Raw genomic sequence first — 21,873 nt, forward strand, 5'->3', positions numbered from 1 at the left:
CCAATAACAATCTGTAAAGTGCACTGTCTCAAATGGAAATATTATCTCTGTACTACAATATATATTTTTTTCTGGTCAATGGTATGTCTCCAGTTTCAGAGAACTTAATGATACAATATCCTGAAACCAGGCATCCAAAAATTTCTTCACTTTGCCACAATACTGTAGACCTTCTAACAATTCCTGCAGCTGGAACTCTGTAATAGGAAGAAAAGTAGGTTCTCTGAAATACTTTCAGGTTCTTGTATTACAGAAATTGGTAGCAAACAACCAGTTCAGATTCAAAAGTTGGGATTTTTTCCTTCTCCAGTTTACACGTGCTGAGCATCTGATATTTACTCTAAAAGCCCAAATTCTCTTTCACCGCTGGGCCTTTTCCTGTGGACCAGATGGCTTTTCAGGCTTCAAGAAGCATCTGCACTCCCAAAAAAAAAAAAAAAGCAAGGAAGAATTTTGTTGTATTTGCTTCACTGTTTATTACAGTCTGCAGGTTAGCCTTAGTCAGAACGTGCTTCCTCTACCTCTTTTACCTTGCAAACTTCAACTTCAGATTGCAAAGAGGACTGAGGAATGCAGGTGAATGTTCGAATGCTGTGTGGATCAACTGGTGGCACCAGTGTGAGTGACTCTACACTTAGTGCATCTGTATTGTCATCTGTTATTAATGATATTGTGGGCTGCTGTGCAGGAATCAGGCTTGGAGACAGGTTTGCTGTTTCTATGTCACTGTTTTTTACAGCATTCTTGCTAGACTTCGAGACAGCTGAAAGAGTTTCATCAGTCAACATCATCTGACCAGAAATGGTCATTTGAGGCTGCTCTGGAGCTGAAGCATCATCTAATAAAAGAAGACACCAAGAAACAATCAATATTCAACTCAGTAGGTACATGAAGCCTAACAGTATACTATAATTTACAAATATTTAAGAATACTTGGGTGGAAAATGCAGTTCAGTGAAGCACTATGCTTACACATTCACTTTTTCATAATTAGAATCCACTTTTTTAGTAACTAGTAATTATGAAGGCATAACTTAAATGCCAGCAAGAATCTGTTCAAATTAGGAATCAGAAAATTTTACACATTTAGTATTAGAATATGCAGCAATATCAGAAATACTCTTAGAGAGAGGAAACTGAGGGGAAGAACAAGAAAGCCTCTCTGGTATCGAGTACAGACTACACTGAACATCTGTCCCAGACCAGGAAGCTCTCTAGAAATAAAAAAAATTGGGGGAAAAAAAATAAAATAAAAGAACCCCTTTATAATTAGTTTTTCTTATGACATGGCTTGTTTCTTACAAAAATTTGGAAGCCATTCTTTCATTTCTTTCTCCAAATTCACATTTAAGTGACATCTCAACCACAGAAAGCAGAACTATTGAAAAATGGGAAGGAGAATAATGTGCTTACTGTAACTGAGAGGTGCTGGAGAATAGGCCTGCTTTCATACAGGCTTCTGCTATATGAATTTTTTGTGCTCCTAAGCATGAAGCACTCCACACAGATGAAACTGAGAATAAGCATTACATACCACAGAAAACTGATATGTAACTACATCCCCCACGCAATCCAAAAACCTCAAATAGTAACAGCTATTTCTACTGTCCTTTCCCCCCCTGAAATCCTAGCTATCTGTGAAGTCAACTGCTCATTTGCCTCAGATGGACAGTGAGGGGATGAGGCAAGACACCCTTGCATGAGCAAGTATGCCCAGAAAAGTTAGTGTTTGGTTTTTTGGTTTTGTTGTGGATTTTTCCGATTTTGGTTTTGGTTTTTTTTCCAGACTAAAGTAATAGATCCCATTAAAGTAACAGGTATCCAGCTTCAAGACAGACCATTTTTAGAGCTCTTGTATGAAACAGCATGTATTCAAGTGTACAGGTATCTGCAGAAAACTCTACAGGGCAGTGTAGTGAATACAGAAGCTAAGAATCAGGTTCTGTTTTTAATACACAGTGACCTTAACAATATTTATTTCCATATAATTCCAATCAATCCTGAAAAAGAACAGAAAGGATGAACATGAGACAAAAATAAAAGGAAAAACAAAGCTGAGTATGGAATGGTAGCAGTGGGATAACAGTAAGGGTGTTGTGTGGTTTTGTTTTTTTTAACCTTTCTGGTAAGCTTCTCCCAAATGGTGATGTATTCTCACTTCAGAAAACCACTTCATTTTACTTTTTCTGAATCAGTGGCTAAAGCTTCTTGCTTTAATAAAAGCAAAATTTATAGATGATAAAAAGTCTCAGTTTCAATAAAAGGGACATTATTTTTTGAAAAATAAGGACAGATTCAAAGTAACTCTGCAGATTCTTCTTTCCAGCTGTCAAGAAGCTTTAGTGAAAATCTAGTGATCGGTAACAGAGGAAGTGATGCAAGACTTGCATGGAAAATGAGCTTCTAGGAACACTGAAGTAAAGTCTCATTTGTCTGAATTCCAAGACAAATACTAACATTTAAGGAAGCACAAAACTACGAGTCTTTGTGGCAATTTTAATTTCTGAATGTATAAACTCACAAAAGAATATCAAACATACTTTGCCAAGACTTTAAAAAAAAAATCTTAATTATAGTATGAATACTCACCAAAATTCAGGATTTGGAAATCTGAGACATTCTGGTAAATAAAGTATTATCAATCAACAGCATTCTGCTCAGGAATGTTATATGCAGCACATTTCTATTGCAGTTCTGCTATTTTACTTTTGATTCTGTAGTTCATGATCTTCAATCATTGCTTCCCCTCTCTCAACAATATATTTATGTATTTTCTCAATACTTTCATTGACTGAAATCATGACAGACATACATATTCTTTTATTATGCTGTATTGTTCAAAAATCCTTCCACACAGGATGTAAAATCATGCTAAATAACTCCCTTCTTAACACCACAAAGAAAAATAAATATTTGAAAAAAGTCTCCATAAAAAAAAAAATAAATCTGGAGTCAACAAATACAAAATTTCTATCCAAAAGTCTGAAAATAACATTCAGGAAAAAAAATACAAATGTCAGAAAACGTAAGCAGAACATACTCTGCCCAGTATTTTAGCTGCAGAGAATACAAAACTAGAGCTCTTCCCTCCCACTTTTATTTACTATTGCTACAAGTCAGTCTCTCTCCTATACTGTCAATATTTCATTAGTCACTGTCAGAGCTTCATTTCTGTTACTGTATTTAAGATCTCTGTTACCCAGCATGGCTTTACTGCCAAAATGACTAGGTATTTTGCAAGCTGCCAGTAGTCCCTGCAAGGGCAAAAAGCAAATAGCAGTAAACAAAGGGGTGGGGGAGGGAGCGCTTTTAACAGTCTCTAGAAAAGATCAACAGCTCTCCCTACTAATTTGCAATGTATTATCCCTTCTGGACTAACAATTAACTAAAAACCTTAGTCTTTGGCCACAGCTATAAACTACAGCTGTGAGAGCAGTGCTTACATCTTTGTGATCAAGCTCTTAAATCCATAGGCTACTTGAGGTACGTACCTAGCTTAAAAGTGCAACTGTAAGCTTGTCCCCCCTAAGTTTTTAAAGCATGATCACTTTGTGTGTCTTTTGCCTATAAGGACAGGGGCAAATACTCCTAGACTACTGATGAAGGAAACTAAATAGAAAATTGAATACAAATATCCAGCATCTTGGAATGAAAATTTGGAATATAAGAGGCATTACAATGAAAGACTAGACCATTCTCTTGATGTAAAATGTTTTCACATGTAACACCTCCCATTTAATTGAATACCTGACTTCAGGACAATAATTACTAGGAATGAAATCTCTGAGGCCCAAAATTTCAAAGCCTTTTGAAGTCATACTCAGTTCAGAGAAGGATACAAATAGATAAATATGTATTTATGTCTGATCCGAATTCTTAAAGTCTCTGAAACTGGAATAAACAATTGAAGGCATTGTTAGAAGAACATCTGCTTCTAAAATCCAGAAAAGTAGCAAGCTCTTGATTCAGAAAAATTTCAAGACACCCAATATGTTTAGAGATTAAGTCCTCTACTCACTACCTGGAACTTGTGCCTATACTGCAAATAAAAATACTAACTGGCTTTCAGAAAAACCCCAAACTCCTAACATTTGGTTGCCATTTGACTATTGGATAGAAAAAGCAAATATAATTGTCATTTCTACTGGAATAAAATCACCACTCACTAAGATATGCTCTACTCTTAAATATCAAAAAGTTATAATCAAATATGGGAAACAGCATTTCTATTTACCTCTTCCCAACCCCCATGTATCTAAGCAAGAGCGTTCTGGAAAAAAGAACCAAAAGCCAGATCTGCAACAAAACCATGCAGAGTGATGTCAGTGTCCCAGACACTTAGCTGTGATGTTAATATTTACTTCTAACAAACAGCCCTCACATACCCCAAATTTAAGTACTGAACAAGGTTTAAAAACCAGGTGCCATTTTGCAAGTTTTTGGGTATTATTAGCTCTCTCCAGCTGCAGTGGCTTCAGAAACTTTATATGTTTTTCAACACATCTATAATGCTACCAAGACTACAAATACAGAAAAAACATCCAAACCAAATTACTCAACTTCTGTTATACTAAGTTATGTTAAGGATGATTATTAGTGAAAGAAGATAGAAAAGAACTGGAAAAGGCAGGAATGAGTATCATCTACAGAAGTGTCCTCAGCTGAACAGTAACATACTATGAAACGATAACCAAAAAGAAAAAAGAACATGACATTAAGTGAAAAGATACAAAGTATATCTATAAAGATTAAAAAGGGTGTTTATATAAAGAGTAAAATATACCATAAGAGTTAAAAAAAAATAAATAAAATTACATGAGTTAAAACAGGTTATATAAATGAGAAGGTAGTCTGAAGTGTATTTCCATCTTTTTTGCATCTGCTTCCCCTCCCTAGGCAATTAAAAGTCTGTAAAGCCATCTGCCTGAGCTTGATGACATGAGCTTAGTATTTCTATGATCATCACACTCCAAGCACAGTCTTATGCTGAATGCTTGCCCATTTTACTCAAGCTATGGATAGATCTCTTGCTGCTAGCCAAGCACCTGCATTACTGTCCATTCAGGAGCCTGTGCTTCCTAAATTCCACTACAGCCACGTCTGCCCCTGTGCAAATGAAGACATAGCTGCTTTGAAGCTGGAGGCTTGATACCAGAATTTCCATCTTTGGCAAGGGAGAAACTGCAGATAAGGCTTTCAGAAACAGCTCATTATTGCTTAACGATTCTCCCACCCCAAACCAGCAGAGGTAAATATTTATGAAGCTTTCTTCAGACTCCTACCTCACTACCATTGCTGTCAGCACAAAACCCAAGTATGTTCTATTAAGTGTTAGGGGCTTTTGAAAGCTGATGGAGGAACCTGCCTGAATGGATATTGGGCGAGTTTCTGTTGCAGCTGCTGCTCGAAGACCTAAACCCAGTGTCCACCGTGACTGTCAGCCTCCGACAGGCTAAACACCCGCCGACGTCCTTTCCTGCCAGACCTGACTAGAGGGAAACACAGCCACATGTCACACGAAGGCTTTAACAATGAAACAAGGAGGGGAAACTGGAATGAAGACAAAGGATAAATGTTAGAGTAGCAACAAGAATAAGTGACAAGGACATATTCATAACTGCTGGTATCTTAAATACAATTTGACAGCACCAAGAGTCTTGTAAGTCTGGGAATTACTTCTGAAGTTGCATGTGTTAATTCTTTAGAAATAAGTGACTGCAGTTTAATGCAATTTTTTGCTTACTTATCTGGAAGTGTTCATAATACAGTCTGTGGCTATGTCTGGCAATTCCAACTTCACTCACACTGAGGAGGGACTGACAGGCATTTATTTGCATTACGATCTACCGACACATGTTAGGAATCTTGAGAGAAGGTATCTACCACACTCTGGTGACACAGAATTATATGATTTCCACTGACCAAAAAATTATAAGTGCACTATTGTGCAGGTGGCAATCCTTCAAACTACTCAGCCCTACTACTCTATGATATGAAACTCAAGTATAGATTTGGTTTGTAATAAAGCCAGAGTGTTTTGAAAGATAGCAGCAGTTCAGATGATGATGCTTGGTGCACAAAGTTTCTAGAAAAGAAGCTTTCTAGAAACAAAAGTACTTCCTCACCTGCTTAGAAAATTAATAGCATTATAGAACAGAAGAGATCAAACCACATTTATGTTGCTAATTATAAAGGGAAAAGACAGGGGTGGTTTTACAAGCTCTCCACGCTTGACTAATCTTTCATTCCTTGGAATATATAAATTTTATTCTACGGACTGGAATCCAATATATCCTCTGCAATAAGGGACAGCTCTTTGTACTTATTTTAAACCTTTTGCCATCAATATCTGCCAGAAATGTGAAATACAGAGCAAGTGGGACAGATGATCAGTGCCTTCTGAAGTCCTCAACATCCATTGCTCCCGTGTAAACATTTTCTTAAATAGTGAAGCCAATTGCATTTTACAGGTTAAGACAACTCTAAAAAGTAATACAGTGTGGATGACATTAGACATACATAATTCTGGAAAACTGCTAACTTACAGTAAGAGAGCTTCTTTATCTTAATCCTTGGGTTATATAAAATTAAGCACTTTAAAGAAGTGCATGGTTCCAGCAAGTGTAGCCAAGAAGGGACTGTACTCGATGCTCAGAAGCTTGATTAAAATCTCCCTATCAAGAGAATGTTTTTATCTTTGCATAGCAACAATTGAAACAGACATGTTAATTTAAATAAATAAATCAATCATGTAAATAGAAAGGAAAAAACCAACCTGATAGCAGCATTTGCAGAACCTGATACTGCTTTTTCTGTCTTGCTAGGGATTCTGCTTTAAGGGATGAATTCTGCTTTTTCAATTTTAAGGAACAGAGATCTTGCAAAAGGCTAAGCTTAATTCCCAAATACTGCAAACGGAGGAGCTGCTAGGCTTGCTTTAAAATCTCTGTGCTGTGAAGTATTGTGACAAGTACTAGGTAGGATAGTTGATAAACTCAGGAACCATAAGAATTGATTTCTATCATGACAAAGCAGTAACACAACTATGTTCTCTTTCAGCGACTGAAACGTGCACAGCAGTCATATGATTTCAGTTCAGTTAACCTCCCTCCTCACATTTAAGATACCATACAATTGTTAGATGCACGTAGGAGTGATAGGAAGGATTTTTACAAAACACCAAATAAAAACTATTTTTTTTCCTGTGACACATTTTTGAAAGCTCTTTGACTGTTTAGCTGTCAATATATACTCTACCTTGTAACACTGTTTTCTCTCAACTAACAATTATGCAATTTGTCTTTGTTTTCAACTGTCACTGCTTTATGTAAAAGTCAGTGTGTATGCATCAATTCATACTTTGTTAAACTCTGTGACAATTACAAGTACCATTTCAAATATATCAAACCGAACAGTTTAAATCTCTCAACAGACAGCAGCTTAATTTACAGCAGAAACAGCTGTTGTGGTTTAAGGTGTTGATCTTAAGGAAGGTAGCTCAGGTAGTTTCCTTTAACTTCATACACACATTTCCTTTAGCTTGTCTGGCCTTCTTGACTGAAGTTCCAAAGCAACCTAGCACATTCTTCGTGGTCACCAACCCGAGCAGCTGCCAGAATAAAGAGGGGAGCAGGGAAGGAGGGAAGGACAGAGAGAATGTGTGCTTGCCTGAATGTGTTTAAAATGGAATGAGAAATGAGAAGGGAGATTCAAATGTGACACATGGTAGCAGCAATTAAGTGCTACCTTGGGGCATAAAACAGATCTTGGTAACTGCTTGCTGCTCATCAGCTACTCATTACATCCTCCTTGAAAGAGCCAGTTCACATCATGCAAGTCTTCTGATTCACAGCAGAGTAAGGCAGTTTAGTTTTGATTTTCATCAACAGCTTAAGAGAAAAATCACATTGTCTTACATTCCAGTGACAATTTGTTCTGTAACTCAGCTGAACGGTCAGTAAGACCTGAACTAACACAGACAATGGAGAAGACACTATTGGTTATTTCAGCAGTGTACTTCTCTTCATGCAGCAGCCTACGGAACATCTATGAGGAAATACCGAACAAATAATCTCCTTCCCAGTCACGCTGCTGGCAAGAGATTTCAGTACAGATCACTATTGAATATAAATACTATAAAAGGGAGAACAGTAACTACAAACTTGCAGTAAACTGGTCAAATCAGTTAATGCAGAAACACTATTCCCAGGAATGGACAACAGTATTGATACAACGCTGAAGATTAGCAAGAAGTGTCAACAAAGCTCCCTGTGCTGGAGAGTCAAACTAGCCCAGCCACCCCAGCTCCAGGATTTCAGAATCCTCTCTAGTCTATATTAAGGACCTTGAGACACTGTCAGCCACTCAGCTATAACTATTTAAAACACCACCTGTTAATTATTAGCTGCAACTACATTAGCGGATTGGTTCAGACCAGCAGAGCAGCTTTGAAGAATTATGCACACTTACTGTTTTAGTCTGATTACAGGAAGAGTTTCTGTACATTAATGAGATTCTTTCACTTGGAAACTAAAAGATATGCTGCAATTACACACCAAATACACTTCAAATATTAATAGCAACGTATTTCTGAACCAATAACTGATCCTTCAGACAATCTCATACACTGGCAGGGATGCTTAGTCCTAAAGGTCAGAGTAAATATGGTCCACCACAAAATCCCTAAGCCACGCGCAGATGAGATGCGTGTACATCCGTACCAACTGTTCACTGTTCCATTGCACCAAATTACCCGTTCACGCACATAAAGTCACTGTCTTTCTCTGTTACTGCTGAGGAGAGACAGCAGAACAAAATCCAGGAACTGAGGTCAAAAGTCATCCCTGCAACAGGTTAATGTAAGCTTCTGACTTGGGACTGAAGCAGCCGATTCTCACGTTCATTTCCACTGACTTTGCTGAAGGTTACTATGCTGGCAGTGGTAGGACACAACTAACTGTATTCCCAAGCAAGACTTGCTATAGCATCTACATGTGTGTGCCTAGATCCTATGGGAAAAAACAAAATCCACCCAAAGATTATTTCCCTGCATGACACGTGGCATTTTGAACATGCTTTATGATTAAGCCACAGTGAAGCTCATCTTAAGTATGGACAGTTCACACAACCTAACTGCTAGAGTGCAGGCTGAAACCAGGTGCTTAAAAAGAAATCCTTCCTCAGTTGTGGTGTTCCAAACCCCCACCCCCCAGCAACATTTCTTGCAGGGATAGTCACCACTGACACATAATGTACATTGATCTTCTGACACTGTTCAGCAAAACCTGCAAAACATTAACTGCATAACAAAGATTGCAGCCTTTCCTGTAGGACTGCAAAAAAAGTCTACATCTACACAAGGCTTCCATATAAAGGCAAAATGGTATGCCTTAGAAGGGGGAACCAGAACAATCATTTCAAGGAGTATTCAACACTGGAAGTGACTGTTAAAATGAGGGGACTGTTTGAAAATGTTGTGAGAATCAAGGTACCTCTGTTGTTTTATAGCCAAAATAAGGCAGAGTAGGTCAGTTCTAGCATGAAAGGATTTCAGTTTGCACCCTTAAGGATTTACTTCTTGTTGAGTCTTCAGCTTGAGGCTTTACCTCACAACACAATTAGCACTCAGAACACCACTACAAGATTCTCTACAAATGCCACACAACAAAAAAGGAGGAATGAAGGTGTTCCAATGCAACAAAAAGTCCCAGTCTTGACATACCTACTGCTGTACTGACCAACGCAACCATAGGGTAGCTACATTTGTGAAATCTGTACTGTGAGTTTACCTGTATGGCAGCTTCTTCTGCATGGCTGGAACAGCACCCCCAAATGTGGCAGCGTTCAGCCAGAACAGTGTCCTTGCAAAAGCTTTACAGTAATAGCATCCTAAATAACTATTTCATATTTGGCCCAATGTTACAACTGAAAACAAATACCAGATAAACATACAAAAGCAAATGTCACTCACTTCAAAAAAAGATGCTTCATGTGGAGATAAACCTATCCACTATAGTGAAAGACTAACAGGTTACATTGCTAATTTATGCAAAGCAATATTTCAGTTTTAAAAAACAAAACCAAATCACAACAACACTGTAAATTGTATATGCTAGGAGACAAGTCAGACAAGAAGGACATTAATTCACCAGTACTTAAAAATCACTGCTGAAAGATGCCAAGTATTTACTATATTTCCAGAAAGCTGAAGAGGTCATTAAAATTTGCACTATAATTTACTTCAATTGGTTCTGCTCAATGATCAAGTGACCTAAAACCAAAAAGCCTTACATCCCTTAGTGCCTAGGCTGAAAATCATGACTTAATACCTGCTGGGCTCTGTGCAGCAGACGGAGTGGATGTTGAGCTTGCCATCACTGAATCACAGCGCCCTGTGCTCCCACTGCCACTGGACGGCGACGGTGAGGAGAGGGGTGATGGATTGTGCTGATTTATACACTGGGCTACAGCAAAACCTGCAAAACAGGACAATGAAGCTTATGAGCTAATAATTAGCATGAACAAATTTAGAAATGGTAAGAAATATTGCATCAAAGTGGTGCTGATTTTGTGTAGTGACCCGGAAGATGCACCCTCTCCCACCTGCATCTCAGAAGCCCGAAAATCTGAATGCACCTTACTCAAAACATGTTACAGATGATCAATAAGAAAGTAGAGAGTAAGGGATTATGGCAATGTGTCTGGTTGACACAACTCACTTGTAACAATTCTGAATGAAATTTAATATTGAAATGCAGATATTCACAGATTATGAATGCTGAAGGCATACACTTGACCACTGTATCACCTCAACATAAGCAGAGATACAAGAGTATCTCTGAAGAATTAGAACACTTTAGAACTTCAGTCTTGTAAGAATGTAGCTTGTATTGGAGAAGGAGCTGGAATACTGAGCAAAAGAAACAACCAAGAGAACCACTTGGCATTTCAAAACCATGTTACTTTAATAAATTTTTTTTTTCTTAAGTACTTATGTTCTATTATATCTGACAAATACATTGTTGTTTAAAACATCTTATGTTTCCCAGCAACTGTCAAGGCTTTCTTAAAGCTCATATTTACATTTAACAAAAAAAAATGAGTTTATCATTTCAACTAAGCATGCTCTGGCTTTCAGCAGACTTTGGATCAAGAAAATCAGAGCACTTAATCCTTGCATCAAGCTTCTCTGCCAGTTTCAGAAAACAGTTGGTCAGTGACAACATAAAAGGTCCAGTCTTGACAACAAGTTTGATTTGCACCAAACACATAGTGCAGAATGCCAACACCTGCAGAGAAAATACTCCAGTTCTGAAAAACTTCAGAAATTATTTTCATACACTGCTGATTCCCCTGTGTTGAAGACCCTTGTCTTGGATGACCTGCTAACTCACTTGCCATTATATACTGTTTGAACAAATCAGGGTATCTCCCATGAGATTAAAACCACGGCCTTCATTGTATCTTTCAACTTGCACTTGGTTTTCCTTCTTTGCTCCAATTTTTCAGCTGAATTTTTAGCTTAGTTTTCATAGTTTTCTTGTTATAGAAGTAAATTATTTGATCTTGAACTGCAGCAGTATTATAAAGATGCTGAAGAATCAAAGCCTTAGAATGCTACAAGCATAGCAGTATTCTAATGTTAAAATACTAGGGAACTACCTGCTAGAATTTACAACAGGCTCTGAAAGAAAAGCTCATGAACTGTCTTTCCCACAGAAATCCAGTGAAGACAACTATCAATGCATTGTTCATATGTCCTTGATCTCTTACTTTCTTTAGAAGGTTACACCCTTCTCGTGGTTCTCAGCAACTTTCCTCATAACAACAAGCCTACAGTAATTCCTCAGTTTTATTTGTAAAGCTTCCCTTTGTGGACACTTCTCCTAGTACTTGGAAGCTTTTACTCATCTCTTCAGGTTTTGAAAGCATGAAGTTTTTCAGAAGTTGAAAAACATCCTGCAGCAAACGAACTCTCTTCAATATGGGCTGTATGTCAGATGACACACACAACTCAGCTGCTTCTGCAGCCCTCCTCATTCTCCCACGGGAAAATTTCAATGCAAGAGTTTACTTTTTATTGACAGTCCTCTGATTTATTGCAAGAAGCCGCTATGTGTGTGATGAGACACCTAACAATCTACTACTCGTGGCATTCACAGCACAGTGAACACTGGACGTATCTGACAGTCAGGTAGGACAGAAAGCAAATGCACCACACTATTCTTTATTCTTTTATATGGGAAATCTGGCATGACACTGGATGGATGATTCTCTCAGAGAACCTTCTCTATGGAGAATCTGCTGGGGCTGTGCAGCAGGCAGACAGTCAAAACTCATTTTAGATGGGCTCGTTACAAGAAACACGTGAAAGCTTTAAAACAGACATAACAAGTCAGGAAAATGCTGTTAGCAGCAACACATACCACAAGGGGAAATAAAAAGCCCCAACATAGAATGGATGAAGCAAGGAAGACAGAAAAAAACCTACTCAACATCAGACCTGCTAATAATGTGAATTAATCTGTGGTCCTAGCTCACACCCTCTACCTTCCAAGCTTAGACTCAAAAGTACTTGCAGAAACACAATGCTGTCTGAATTGCTGCAGTACTGTATCAGTTTTAGATCGGTGAATATCATTTTACCAAGCTTTTCTCTTATTTTAAGCTATAATTCATTGTGTCCAAGATGAAGGCCACTTGAAAGAATTAAATAGCCACCATATCACAAGATATTTTAGTTAAAAAACATTTGTTAATTAAGCAGCTAATTATTGCATATATGTGAATAAATCCATGTATTTTATTTCAGAAACCAAACTAGTTGATCTTCTACAACCACTTAGGTAAATTAAGCTGAGGTTAAAGTGACACCTGACAGTCTGCAAAAATAGTTAACCACAAACTACCTCAACACTTCTGATACACATGTTTTTAATACAGAAATGTGCATTAGGTTATTCATACATACTTCCTATTTTGAAACACCAGTTAGGGTAAGAATCAAGGAATAATCAATGGACTTGTGACCACAGAAGTGAGGCAAAGCCATTTGTTAAAGTGAACTGAAACTTGGTTTTGGAACAATTACTAAAGCCATTGGTATAGAACAGCTTAGATCAGTCTATTTTGTTTCCCTTATGGTTCTTGAAAAAGTTGTACCCACCCAAGGCACTCTAGAGTCACCAAAAGTCTGCACTTCAAGGGAGAAGAAATATTCCACCCTCTCCGAAACAGCAGAAGAAGTAAAGGAGGACTATCACAGGAAGAGTTAGCCTGATTCAGCAAGACTGACTGCCTGAAGGTTCTGCAAAACAGCCCTCAGAGATTCCTGTCCTTACACCAACACATTTGCTTGCAAATGACCTTCAGAATTTTCTCTGCCAATTTAATTACAGAGGAAGGATTTTCAGTGTGCCACAGGAAGGTAATTTAGAAAGGAGGGAAAGGTATGTCTCAATCACTCAAAAACTGGCCAAGGACAAATATTCTAACTAGGAAACTCCTTCAGGAAATACCTGCAAAGAAAAGGTGAGCAGAATTAATCATGGCTTCGGGAAGTAAAATAACACTCAAAAGGTTCCAGAAATGCCTTTGTTATTACTTTATGACTCTCAAGCTGTGATAGAGGTTAGTTACAAACACAAATACTTCCTTTCCAGTAGTCATGATTGTGCTTCAATGTAACTTTCTATTTCAGACTCAGGAAGGTATTACTATAATGATGTACCTTCCCAGTTCTTGGAAAAGACCTTATTTCCATAATCACAAGGTTTCTTAAGACTGTGTTTCTTTCATAAAATACGTAACAGCAGTTATCCTTTTGCCATGTTTTACATAACAGCAACAAAATTTCATGCTAAAATTTCATACCACAACCTGAAATAGCTTCTTAGCTTTTCTTTAAAAGAACTTTTTCTTAAGCCATTAATGCAAATTTTTCTCCTAAATTGGAGAAAATCTTCCTACTGTCTTATAAATGATTTCACGTGAAAGGTGGCTTGAACTGTAAGACCTCCCAAGAATAAAATTTGAAGGTAAAGAGAAGGAAAAAGGGTAGTGGTGGCAGAGAACAGGACGAGCAAGACTTTGAGAAGCAGAAATAAAACCTTGGCCAAGAAAGCAGAAACTGTTTTTTCATTGTAAACCATATCTTCATTACCCCAATGTCTCTTTTTTTTGCTTGTGCGTGTTCTGATTTCTTTCTATTTTGTCCTGAGCATAGTTATCTTATAGAAAATTCTCATGTCTTCCCACATGTTGGTGGCTAGTCAAATCAAGGAAATGATGAACTAGAGCTTTTTTGCAGGTATGAATGAAAAAAAAACCTCTTACATGACTGAAAATTTTTCTTTCACTAGGTATTTTGCATCTTTGCAAAGTGCTATTCCAACTCAGAAAACCTGATGCACTTAAAAGATCAACCTGTAGAGATTGTTTACATTTAAGAAACTCCATTACATCATAAAACTGGAGAATAATTGTTTTAATGCAAAAAAAATGTTTTTTCTGCTATGAAAAAACATGTACAAAACAAACTGGTCACACTTGGAGCCTCACTGCCAGTGGCTCGTGCAACTTCAACCAGCATTAAAAAGATTAACTGGTTTTAGTCCCCACACTGGTGTGCACATGCCAAGAGGTGATGACTGCAGCTTTATTCACAGTTCTCCTCATCCATGTAGGATACTTAACAGGCAGTTTCAAATCCACTGGTCAGAGGCCTCAATTCTTTGCCATGGCTGATACTCTTTATGCCTTGCCAGCACATCCTCATTATGAGTGATTCCTTGGGAAGACAGCATTTATTTTGACTGTGCTTTGATGCACAAAGGAACTTTACTATTAAAGTATGCCATGCTTTCTCCCATCAACCAGAGAAATCCTTTCTACAGGTTGAAAGAAATTAGAATATTTATTGTAGTTCAACTGGCATGGAAAGAGAGAAAGCATATGTCAACAACTAAAACACAAGATTTGAGAATACTCAGTCTCTGAATGTGCTATTTTGAAGTACTGGTTTTTTTTATTGAAAATAATCCTTGTTAATAGTAAACTCCCCAAATGGAAACAGCCAAAGAGTGTTTTCAAGCCTGTTTCCTACTAAAAAAAACCCAAACAAACTACAAACTGGCATGCTGCATATTTAACTCTTTTTCAATGGTGTCTTTCATTTCTTGCACACCAATAGTAATTCTTATCACATGTCAGCTGTATATTGCAGTCAAACTACCTTAATTTGGCACTTCTGCTTGAATACCTTTGCACAGAAATAACTTAGTTCTATATCATTCTGCTGATGACCTGAAGATTAGTATTCAAGTTCATAGCCCACAGTTCTGATGATCAGGTAATATAAATAGGTATAAAAAAAGGCAGCAGTGTTGGGTCTTTAAAAGCAGCAGTCATAACTAAATATCAAACTTGGAATGGTTCAAAGAATATTAACTGGAAGAAGCAAACGCATCTTAAACTGAACTAGCAGTTCTCCTCTGCTATTCTTGCCTAGCACAAAGAAATCACAGAACACTTTAAATATACTTATGGGCAATAAAGGCAAGTGTACCCCAGAATTATGGAGCATGGGATACTTGACTCCACAACCATCTCACACTGGAAGTAACTTAGTACTGCTTGAGGAAACTATCCCATTCCTTGTCATGACTTCATCATCATCATCAAAATACTTTTTCCTCTGCATTTCATGTGTATACAGTGGAAGCCTCCATTTCCTGGAATTCAAAGTGAGTATGTGGTCACCTAACAAACTGCCATGTGGCACCACTGCCAATACCCCCTCCACCACCACCCAAAAAGAAAAAGAATTAGTAGAGGAAGTCACTTGTTATGAACATAAGTGTGCTCTTCTTACAGAAGGTTGATTCAGAAACAGTAACACTGGCATCTTTTCAACCACACCTTTTCCATGGAAGTTGTGTCAAATAAGGAAACACACTCCTGACATAAAATGTACACTTGTCTTTTGAAAAACTTGACCAGCAATCTAAATGCTTTTATTACTTCTGTTCCCCAGACTTAGGGCTCACACAAGCTGAGCTCCAATTCAGTTCCCAGGCAGAAGAGCATCTGCTTTTTAAGCAGGGCATTTGAATTTTCCACCACTGAATCACATTTACAGAGAAATGCTGAGATTTGTGAAGTGATCGCAGCTGGTGGTAACAAGATTGCACTTTTTTGTAAAATACAGCAAAATTAAGTACTTTCAAGCACTATGAGATTTGACTTTACAATGATTCAATCCAAAAGGAGAGAAGCTCACCCTCTGGAAAAAAAAAAAATCTGCAGAGAAGTCAATCTGTGAAATAGAAAACAAAGAGGCAAAAGAGCAAAGAGCTCATTGATTTAGAATCTTTCTTTTAATCCCAATTCCAAACTAACATTTTAGAAGTAGCTGTGGCACTTCTGTCTTGCTAGCTCTAAGCCAAACAAAGCTGTACATAGAATTCCAGCTATTTTTACTAAGTGGCAAGAAAATGATCATAACCAAATTAAAGGAGGAACTATGCACAACTGACAGATGTGTTGCACAAATACTGAGCATGCAGAACATGGTTTAAACTAACTCTGTTTGTAAAGGAAGGTAAATTATGAAGCTTCCAGTGTATTTGGAGAAACTGCCATTGGTGTTCTGCTCACAACACACCTGGACTCAGGTATTACTTGTTTCTCTGGAGCAAATTTTCCATAGGCCTCATTCTGAAGAAACATCACAGTAAGCTTTTCACTGCTTATACAAGTTACAGTTCAACTTTTGCAGATGAAACTCACAAAGCAAAAATGACTTGATAATCAATTCTGATCTTACCTGGAACTTTATCAACAGATGCAAAAACAGAGCGTTGCACTGTAGGATCACTGCTACCACGTCGTGACTGGTCATAAAATCTAAATGGAAGGTGTGCTGCAGCTGCAGAGCTGTGTCCAAAACCCATAACTTCAGTTGAAGGCTGAACAGGAAGATCCAGGAGAGCTATGTTTAATCACAATTGATAATTTTTGTTACTCAAAAATACATAAAAGGAAGAGTAAGTGAAAATAAAAATGATAACGTGCTTGGGTTATTAAGACTAAACCAGATTGTTTAATATAAATTGCCTTGGACAACTCAAGTAACTGAGATAGCTGGTGTCCGTTCCCATTTGCCCACCTGTTTTCCTTCCTGTATTTCAGAGTTTCCTTTTCAATACACAACAATTCACTCAGTTTACTGGTAAGCTCTAATCTATTCTTCACTCACTTTATATTAAAGTAATAATTTAATCACTCTATTTACTCTAATTAATTCTTTGCTTTACCTCTTTGCATGCATTTCCTGAAAATACAGAAATTTAGCCCACTTCACATTTTGGATTGCTCATCGTCAGCACATCCAAGCATTAAGCATTATCAAGACCACCACCAGGACACCACCCAACTCAGGACTCAGACAAGCTGAGCTCCAATTCAGCTCCAAGGCAGAAGAACATCTGCTTTCTAAGTAGGGCATTTGAATTTTCCACCACTGAATCACATTTACAGAGAAATGCTGAGTTTTGTGAAATGATTGGCAGTTGGTGGTAGCAAGACAGGACTCTTCCTTTTTCATCTGTTCTATGATGAGACTATCATTAAATATGAAAACACATACCCTACTTCAATAAAAGCTACTGCCTGGAAACTAGGCAGTGGTTTACATTCTTCTGTGGCATACCACTTCTCAGGTTTTTCTAACACATCCTTATGTCACAGAGTGACTTGCCATGACATACAAGCCTTGTTTCTCAGAATAATTTCAGAATAACCACTCACCTGCTATCCTCTGCATTTTCATACGCCGGGCCTGGATACGGCCTTTTGCGAGACGCTGCTTCGCAATAATGCAGCGAATGTGGTCAGAAAAAATAAATGTAGCTTGAAGGATAGGGAAGGGCTTAGAATGAGGACTTGAGGCAGGCTTGTGAATTATTATGTTCAGAGCTCTACTGTCATCCTCTACTCCTGTCACCTGCATATCCTAAAGAGAAAGAGAAGGCAAGTAACTCATGAAAATGTTTGCAATTTTAAACTACGGATCCAACATCAACACTAAGAGAAAACCCTACAAATGCTCTACTGAAGCTCCTAAAAAAGGTCTCCCTGTTAAAAAAAAAAGACTAAAATGACGACTCAAGTTCTACTTGTAGAGATTAAACCAGCTTCAAATCCAGTTATTTGAGCATAGCAAATTTTTAGGATACACAAAGACTGTTGGCTAAGGCAAGAAAGAGACATGAAATGAGAGAAATGAGTTTCTCAATGAAAGAAACTTCTTAAAGCTTTTGGAATCTAACAGATAAGCACAGACCAGTTTGGAGTTACATCCTGTCACCTTCCCTACCCATGCAGAAAAGTCAGAACTCTAGCAGAGTTCATCAGTGTGCCACTTAAGGAATGTGCTTGGGACTCAGCCCTGACTGTACACATCTTCAGTGTTCACACGAACGCAGCCCGATGTACATTGGGGAAGTTACCTCATTTTCAAGTGTGCCTCTAGCTAGCTATGTAAACTTCTTCAGAAAACCAGAAATAGTTTAAAAGGCAGGAACTAGAAAAAAGACTAGTAGCAGAAGACACAAGTAAGCACAGTATGGAGCTTAAATGTAGAAACTAATATTGGTATTACTATTTATCCAACATAAATGTAGATTTTCAGCTGAAATAAATTAACCACCCAGATTAAAACTTCTCTTACCTGCAAAAGGCCTGCAAACTTAACTACTCCCCATCCAAGTCTGGCAACATCCGGCTCAACCAAACTCATCTGGTAAATATCCACAGCCAGGAATCTTTGAACCTGACCTCCATCCTTTGTTATGACCGTACAAGCAATGAGGTCACTGTTATCTGCAGGAAGGGAGGAAAGAAGGAAAAAAGTTACATACCCACTGAAGTTAAACCATCCAAAACCCAGAATCCTCATGTAACATAAAGCATTAGTATATAAAAATGTAATCACCTTTACAACACATGTTTAAAGATATTCAATATTGATTTTTAAAAAAATATATATTTTGAATTTCCTGGTCATATTTATAGTTACATAGAAAGGACAGGATATTTTTCAACAACAGTGGTTACAAGTTACATATTTGATGTGTATTATATGCATCTTACTTTCTCTCACCACCTTCACTACCTTTTCCTAGTATAAAATGTGACTCAATTTCAGGGGTCAAATTGCAACAGTGTGGATTTTTCTCAGGAAGTGGAAACCTTGAAAAGTCTTGCTGAAAGATCACAGACAGTCCTACAGCACTGCATGCAATCACATCTACCTCACTACAAAATTAGGCTCCACTCTAACCCAAGCTACACTTCTACAGGTCTGAAACCTGACTATTCCAACTGTTGGAAGACTTTCAGCTTCAGGACTATATGGACTCTCCATGTAAATTTTACCAGGTTTTGCCAATATTTGTTGAGGTGACATTTTCTCCTTTACCCACTCATTTTATTCATTTATATTGAATAAAGATATCCTCTCTTAACCATTACTCTAGGATCCTTCAAAGAAGTCCCAAAATACAGATCCTAAGAAATAAATTCCTTGATTCTCCTGCATCTCCTCACAAAACCTCTTCCAGTTCAAACTCATCATTCTTCAAAAGTGACTAACTCACCTACTTTACACCAGCTGATGTCTACTGAGCACCTCAGAAACTGGCACTGACCCCTCCTAGCAGACCTTCACTAATCTTACAAAATCCCTTTTACCTTTGCTTCAGAGTCATATTTTCATTCATATGCTTAACACACACAGGTCTCTTGTCCTCTCTCATCTAAGTACAATTTATAGCAAAAATAAAAGATTTTTATGACCACACACGCTGTCCTACCAAGTTTAGCATCTTTCAATTCTAGATGGTACTTCACATGGTTTGATGGATTTAGTCAGCTAAGTTGCAGCATTTTAACTATCTCCTGCAATGTTGTTTTTTTTTTTGTTTTGTTTTGTTTGTTTGTTTGTTTTTTTAAAGGATAGAAACCATCTTTCCTAAAATGAGGGTTCAATGCTATAGGTATCAATTGCTATTAAAATGCAAGGCTGTTCTTCCCTCCTGTTCCACATGTGCTCTTTTTGAGGTACATTTTTAGGTGTGCCTATATGCTGAAATCACTTTGATAAACAGTATAATTTACAGTATCTACATATTCAGATTTTTTGTATCCACGTGAAGGGAGCGATTCTCACCCCACAGAACACAATATATCCCTAGTGCTTACAGCAGGATTTCCATACTGAACACTGATGTTGGGTGATCCTGCACCTGAAAATCAGCTTTAGCATTTTTCATGTTATTTGCACAATGCAATAAAAATAATTATGCTAAAATTCAACTTTATGTTCAGTATCTGAATTGAAACAATGGAAAAAATATCTGACTACTGTTTTCCTAAAATTAAAACCAGAAGAACTAGCTAAATGGCAAATGGATAGGAATGAGGCTGCAGGTTATACAAAATGGTAAAATTTAGATTTACTTATCTAAAGATTTAAACACATAGTTAACACTATTTCAGACTAGAAACATCTATGGGTTAGACACAAGCTCAAAGCAAAGCATACAGCTCTTCGCAGTGGCAAGTCACACAACTAGGGATAGCAGCCACAAGTTACATTTTGGGAGGTGGAGAAATTCTTTCATGCAGAAAACAGCACAGCAGGTTACCCAGAAAGGCTGTGGAATTCCAATCACCAAAGGCTTTCAAGTTTCAAAAAACCCCAAAACAAACACTCCTCCCAAAACCAACCTCCTCTTCCCCCCAAATACCATACACCACAACTGAGAGGTCTCTTCCAACTAACATTTCTATGATTGTACCAATTATGCTTCATCAGCACAACCCATTCAAAATTGATCGGGTGGGAGAAGAGAAAGGGAAGAAATATGGAATCCTCATGCAGCTAAAAGAGTACAATTAATGCTAATGTAGTGTGAATTCAGTGTGAGCTTCTGAAATTTGAGACAACAAGTTTAATCAATAAATACAACACTGCTACTTTCCTGCAGTACACGCAGGACGTGACTCAGTTACATGAGGATTGATTGGTGTTACCTTCTCATATGCTCTAGAAGGCTGGAGAAATCCATACAGAATTGGCAAATATTACTAAATGAGCCTATGGCAGATTGATTCCTTTTTTAGAGGAGAAGCTGAGACACCAGACAGAAAGTTGTAGAAGATATAAAATGACAATGTAGGTTATGTTTTGCCAACAGAATCCTACTCCAAGACTATTAGAATGTCACTAGTACAACAGTCTGAACAGTGAAAGATAACAATATATTAGATGCATCAAAAGTTCAAATTTTTGATCCAAAAATGTACCTGTATTCATATTTTATGTATGCACTTCTAGAAGTGGAAACAGAGGTATCGCTCTAATATATCCCTCCAGACATTACTTTCTAATACCTACATTATTCCACCTTTTTGTTTATAAGTGGAAAGCCTGAAGTTAATATCGAGTTTTCTAAGTCATGCTAAAACAAACAATTCAAGTGTCATTTATCCTGAACTGGCCTGTGAATTTAGGCATAAAACACCGAAACTTGTTTGACTGTTTTGAAATGTGTAATGTTATACACATCAGGGAATGAAAAACTGAATGCTTCTAGTAGGAAGGACTGTAGACAGTATTTAAGTTTGCCAAAAGAGACTTGAAATTACAGTTGACAGCAAAGTGAATGTATTTCTACAATAAAATCTCAGAGAGGATCCCTGAAAGCACACAATGGGGTAATGCTCCTGCCTTACACTGGCATGTTACCCTAACACTGTGCCAGGTGAAGTACACAAAGTTTTAAAAAAAGCAGGCTGAACAAAACTTGA

At 37.6% G+C, this 21,873-nt stretch overlaps 1 protein-coding gene across 1 annotated transcript in view; it reads right to left on the reverse strand.

Moving 5' to 3' along the window:
• Positions 1–530: 530 nt before the first annotated feature.
• Positions 531–21,873, reverse strand: part of CLEC16A (C-type lectin domain family 16, member A) — a gene marked incomplete at its 3' end in the record, with an annotated part of 64,664 nt that continues 43,321 nt past the window's right edge. The window contains exons 19-23 of the mRNA XM_008949833.1: positions 18,731–18,882; positions 17,809–18,013; positions 16,826–16,990; positions 10,329–10,475; positions 531–838 (exon numbers count right to left, since the gene is read on the reverse strand). Coding sequence (XP_008948081.1) covers positions 531–838; positions 10,329–10,475; positions 16,826–16,990; positions 17,809–18,013; positions 18,731–18,882 — 977 coding nt within the window. The remainder of the gene's footprint in view (positions 839–10,328; positions 10,476–16,825; positions 16,991–17,808; positions 18,014–18,730; positions 18,883–21,873) is intronic.

The sequence above is a fragment of the Merops nubicus genome, unplaced genomic scaffold (genome assembly GCF_000691845.1).
Source record: "Merops nubicus isolate BGI_N331 unplaced genomic scaffold, ASM69184v1 scaffold6891, whole genome shotgun sequence".
Taxonomy (NCBI): domain Eukaryota; kingdom Metazoa; phylum Chordata; class Aves; order Coraciiformes; family Meropidae; genus Merops; species Merops nubicus.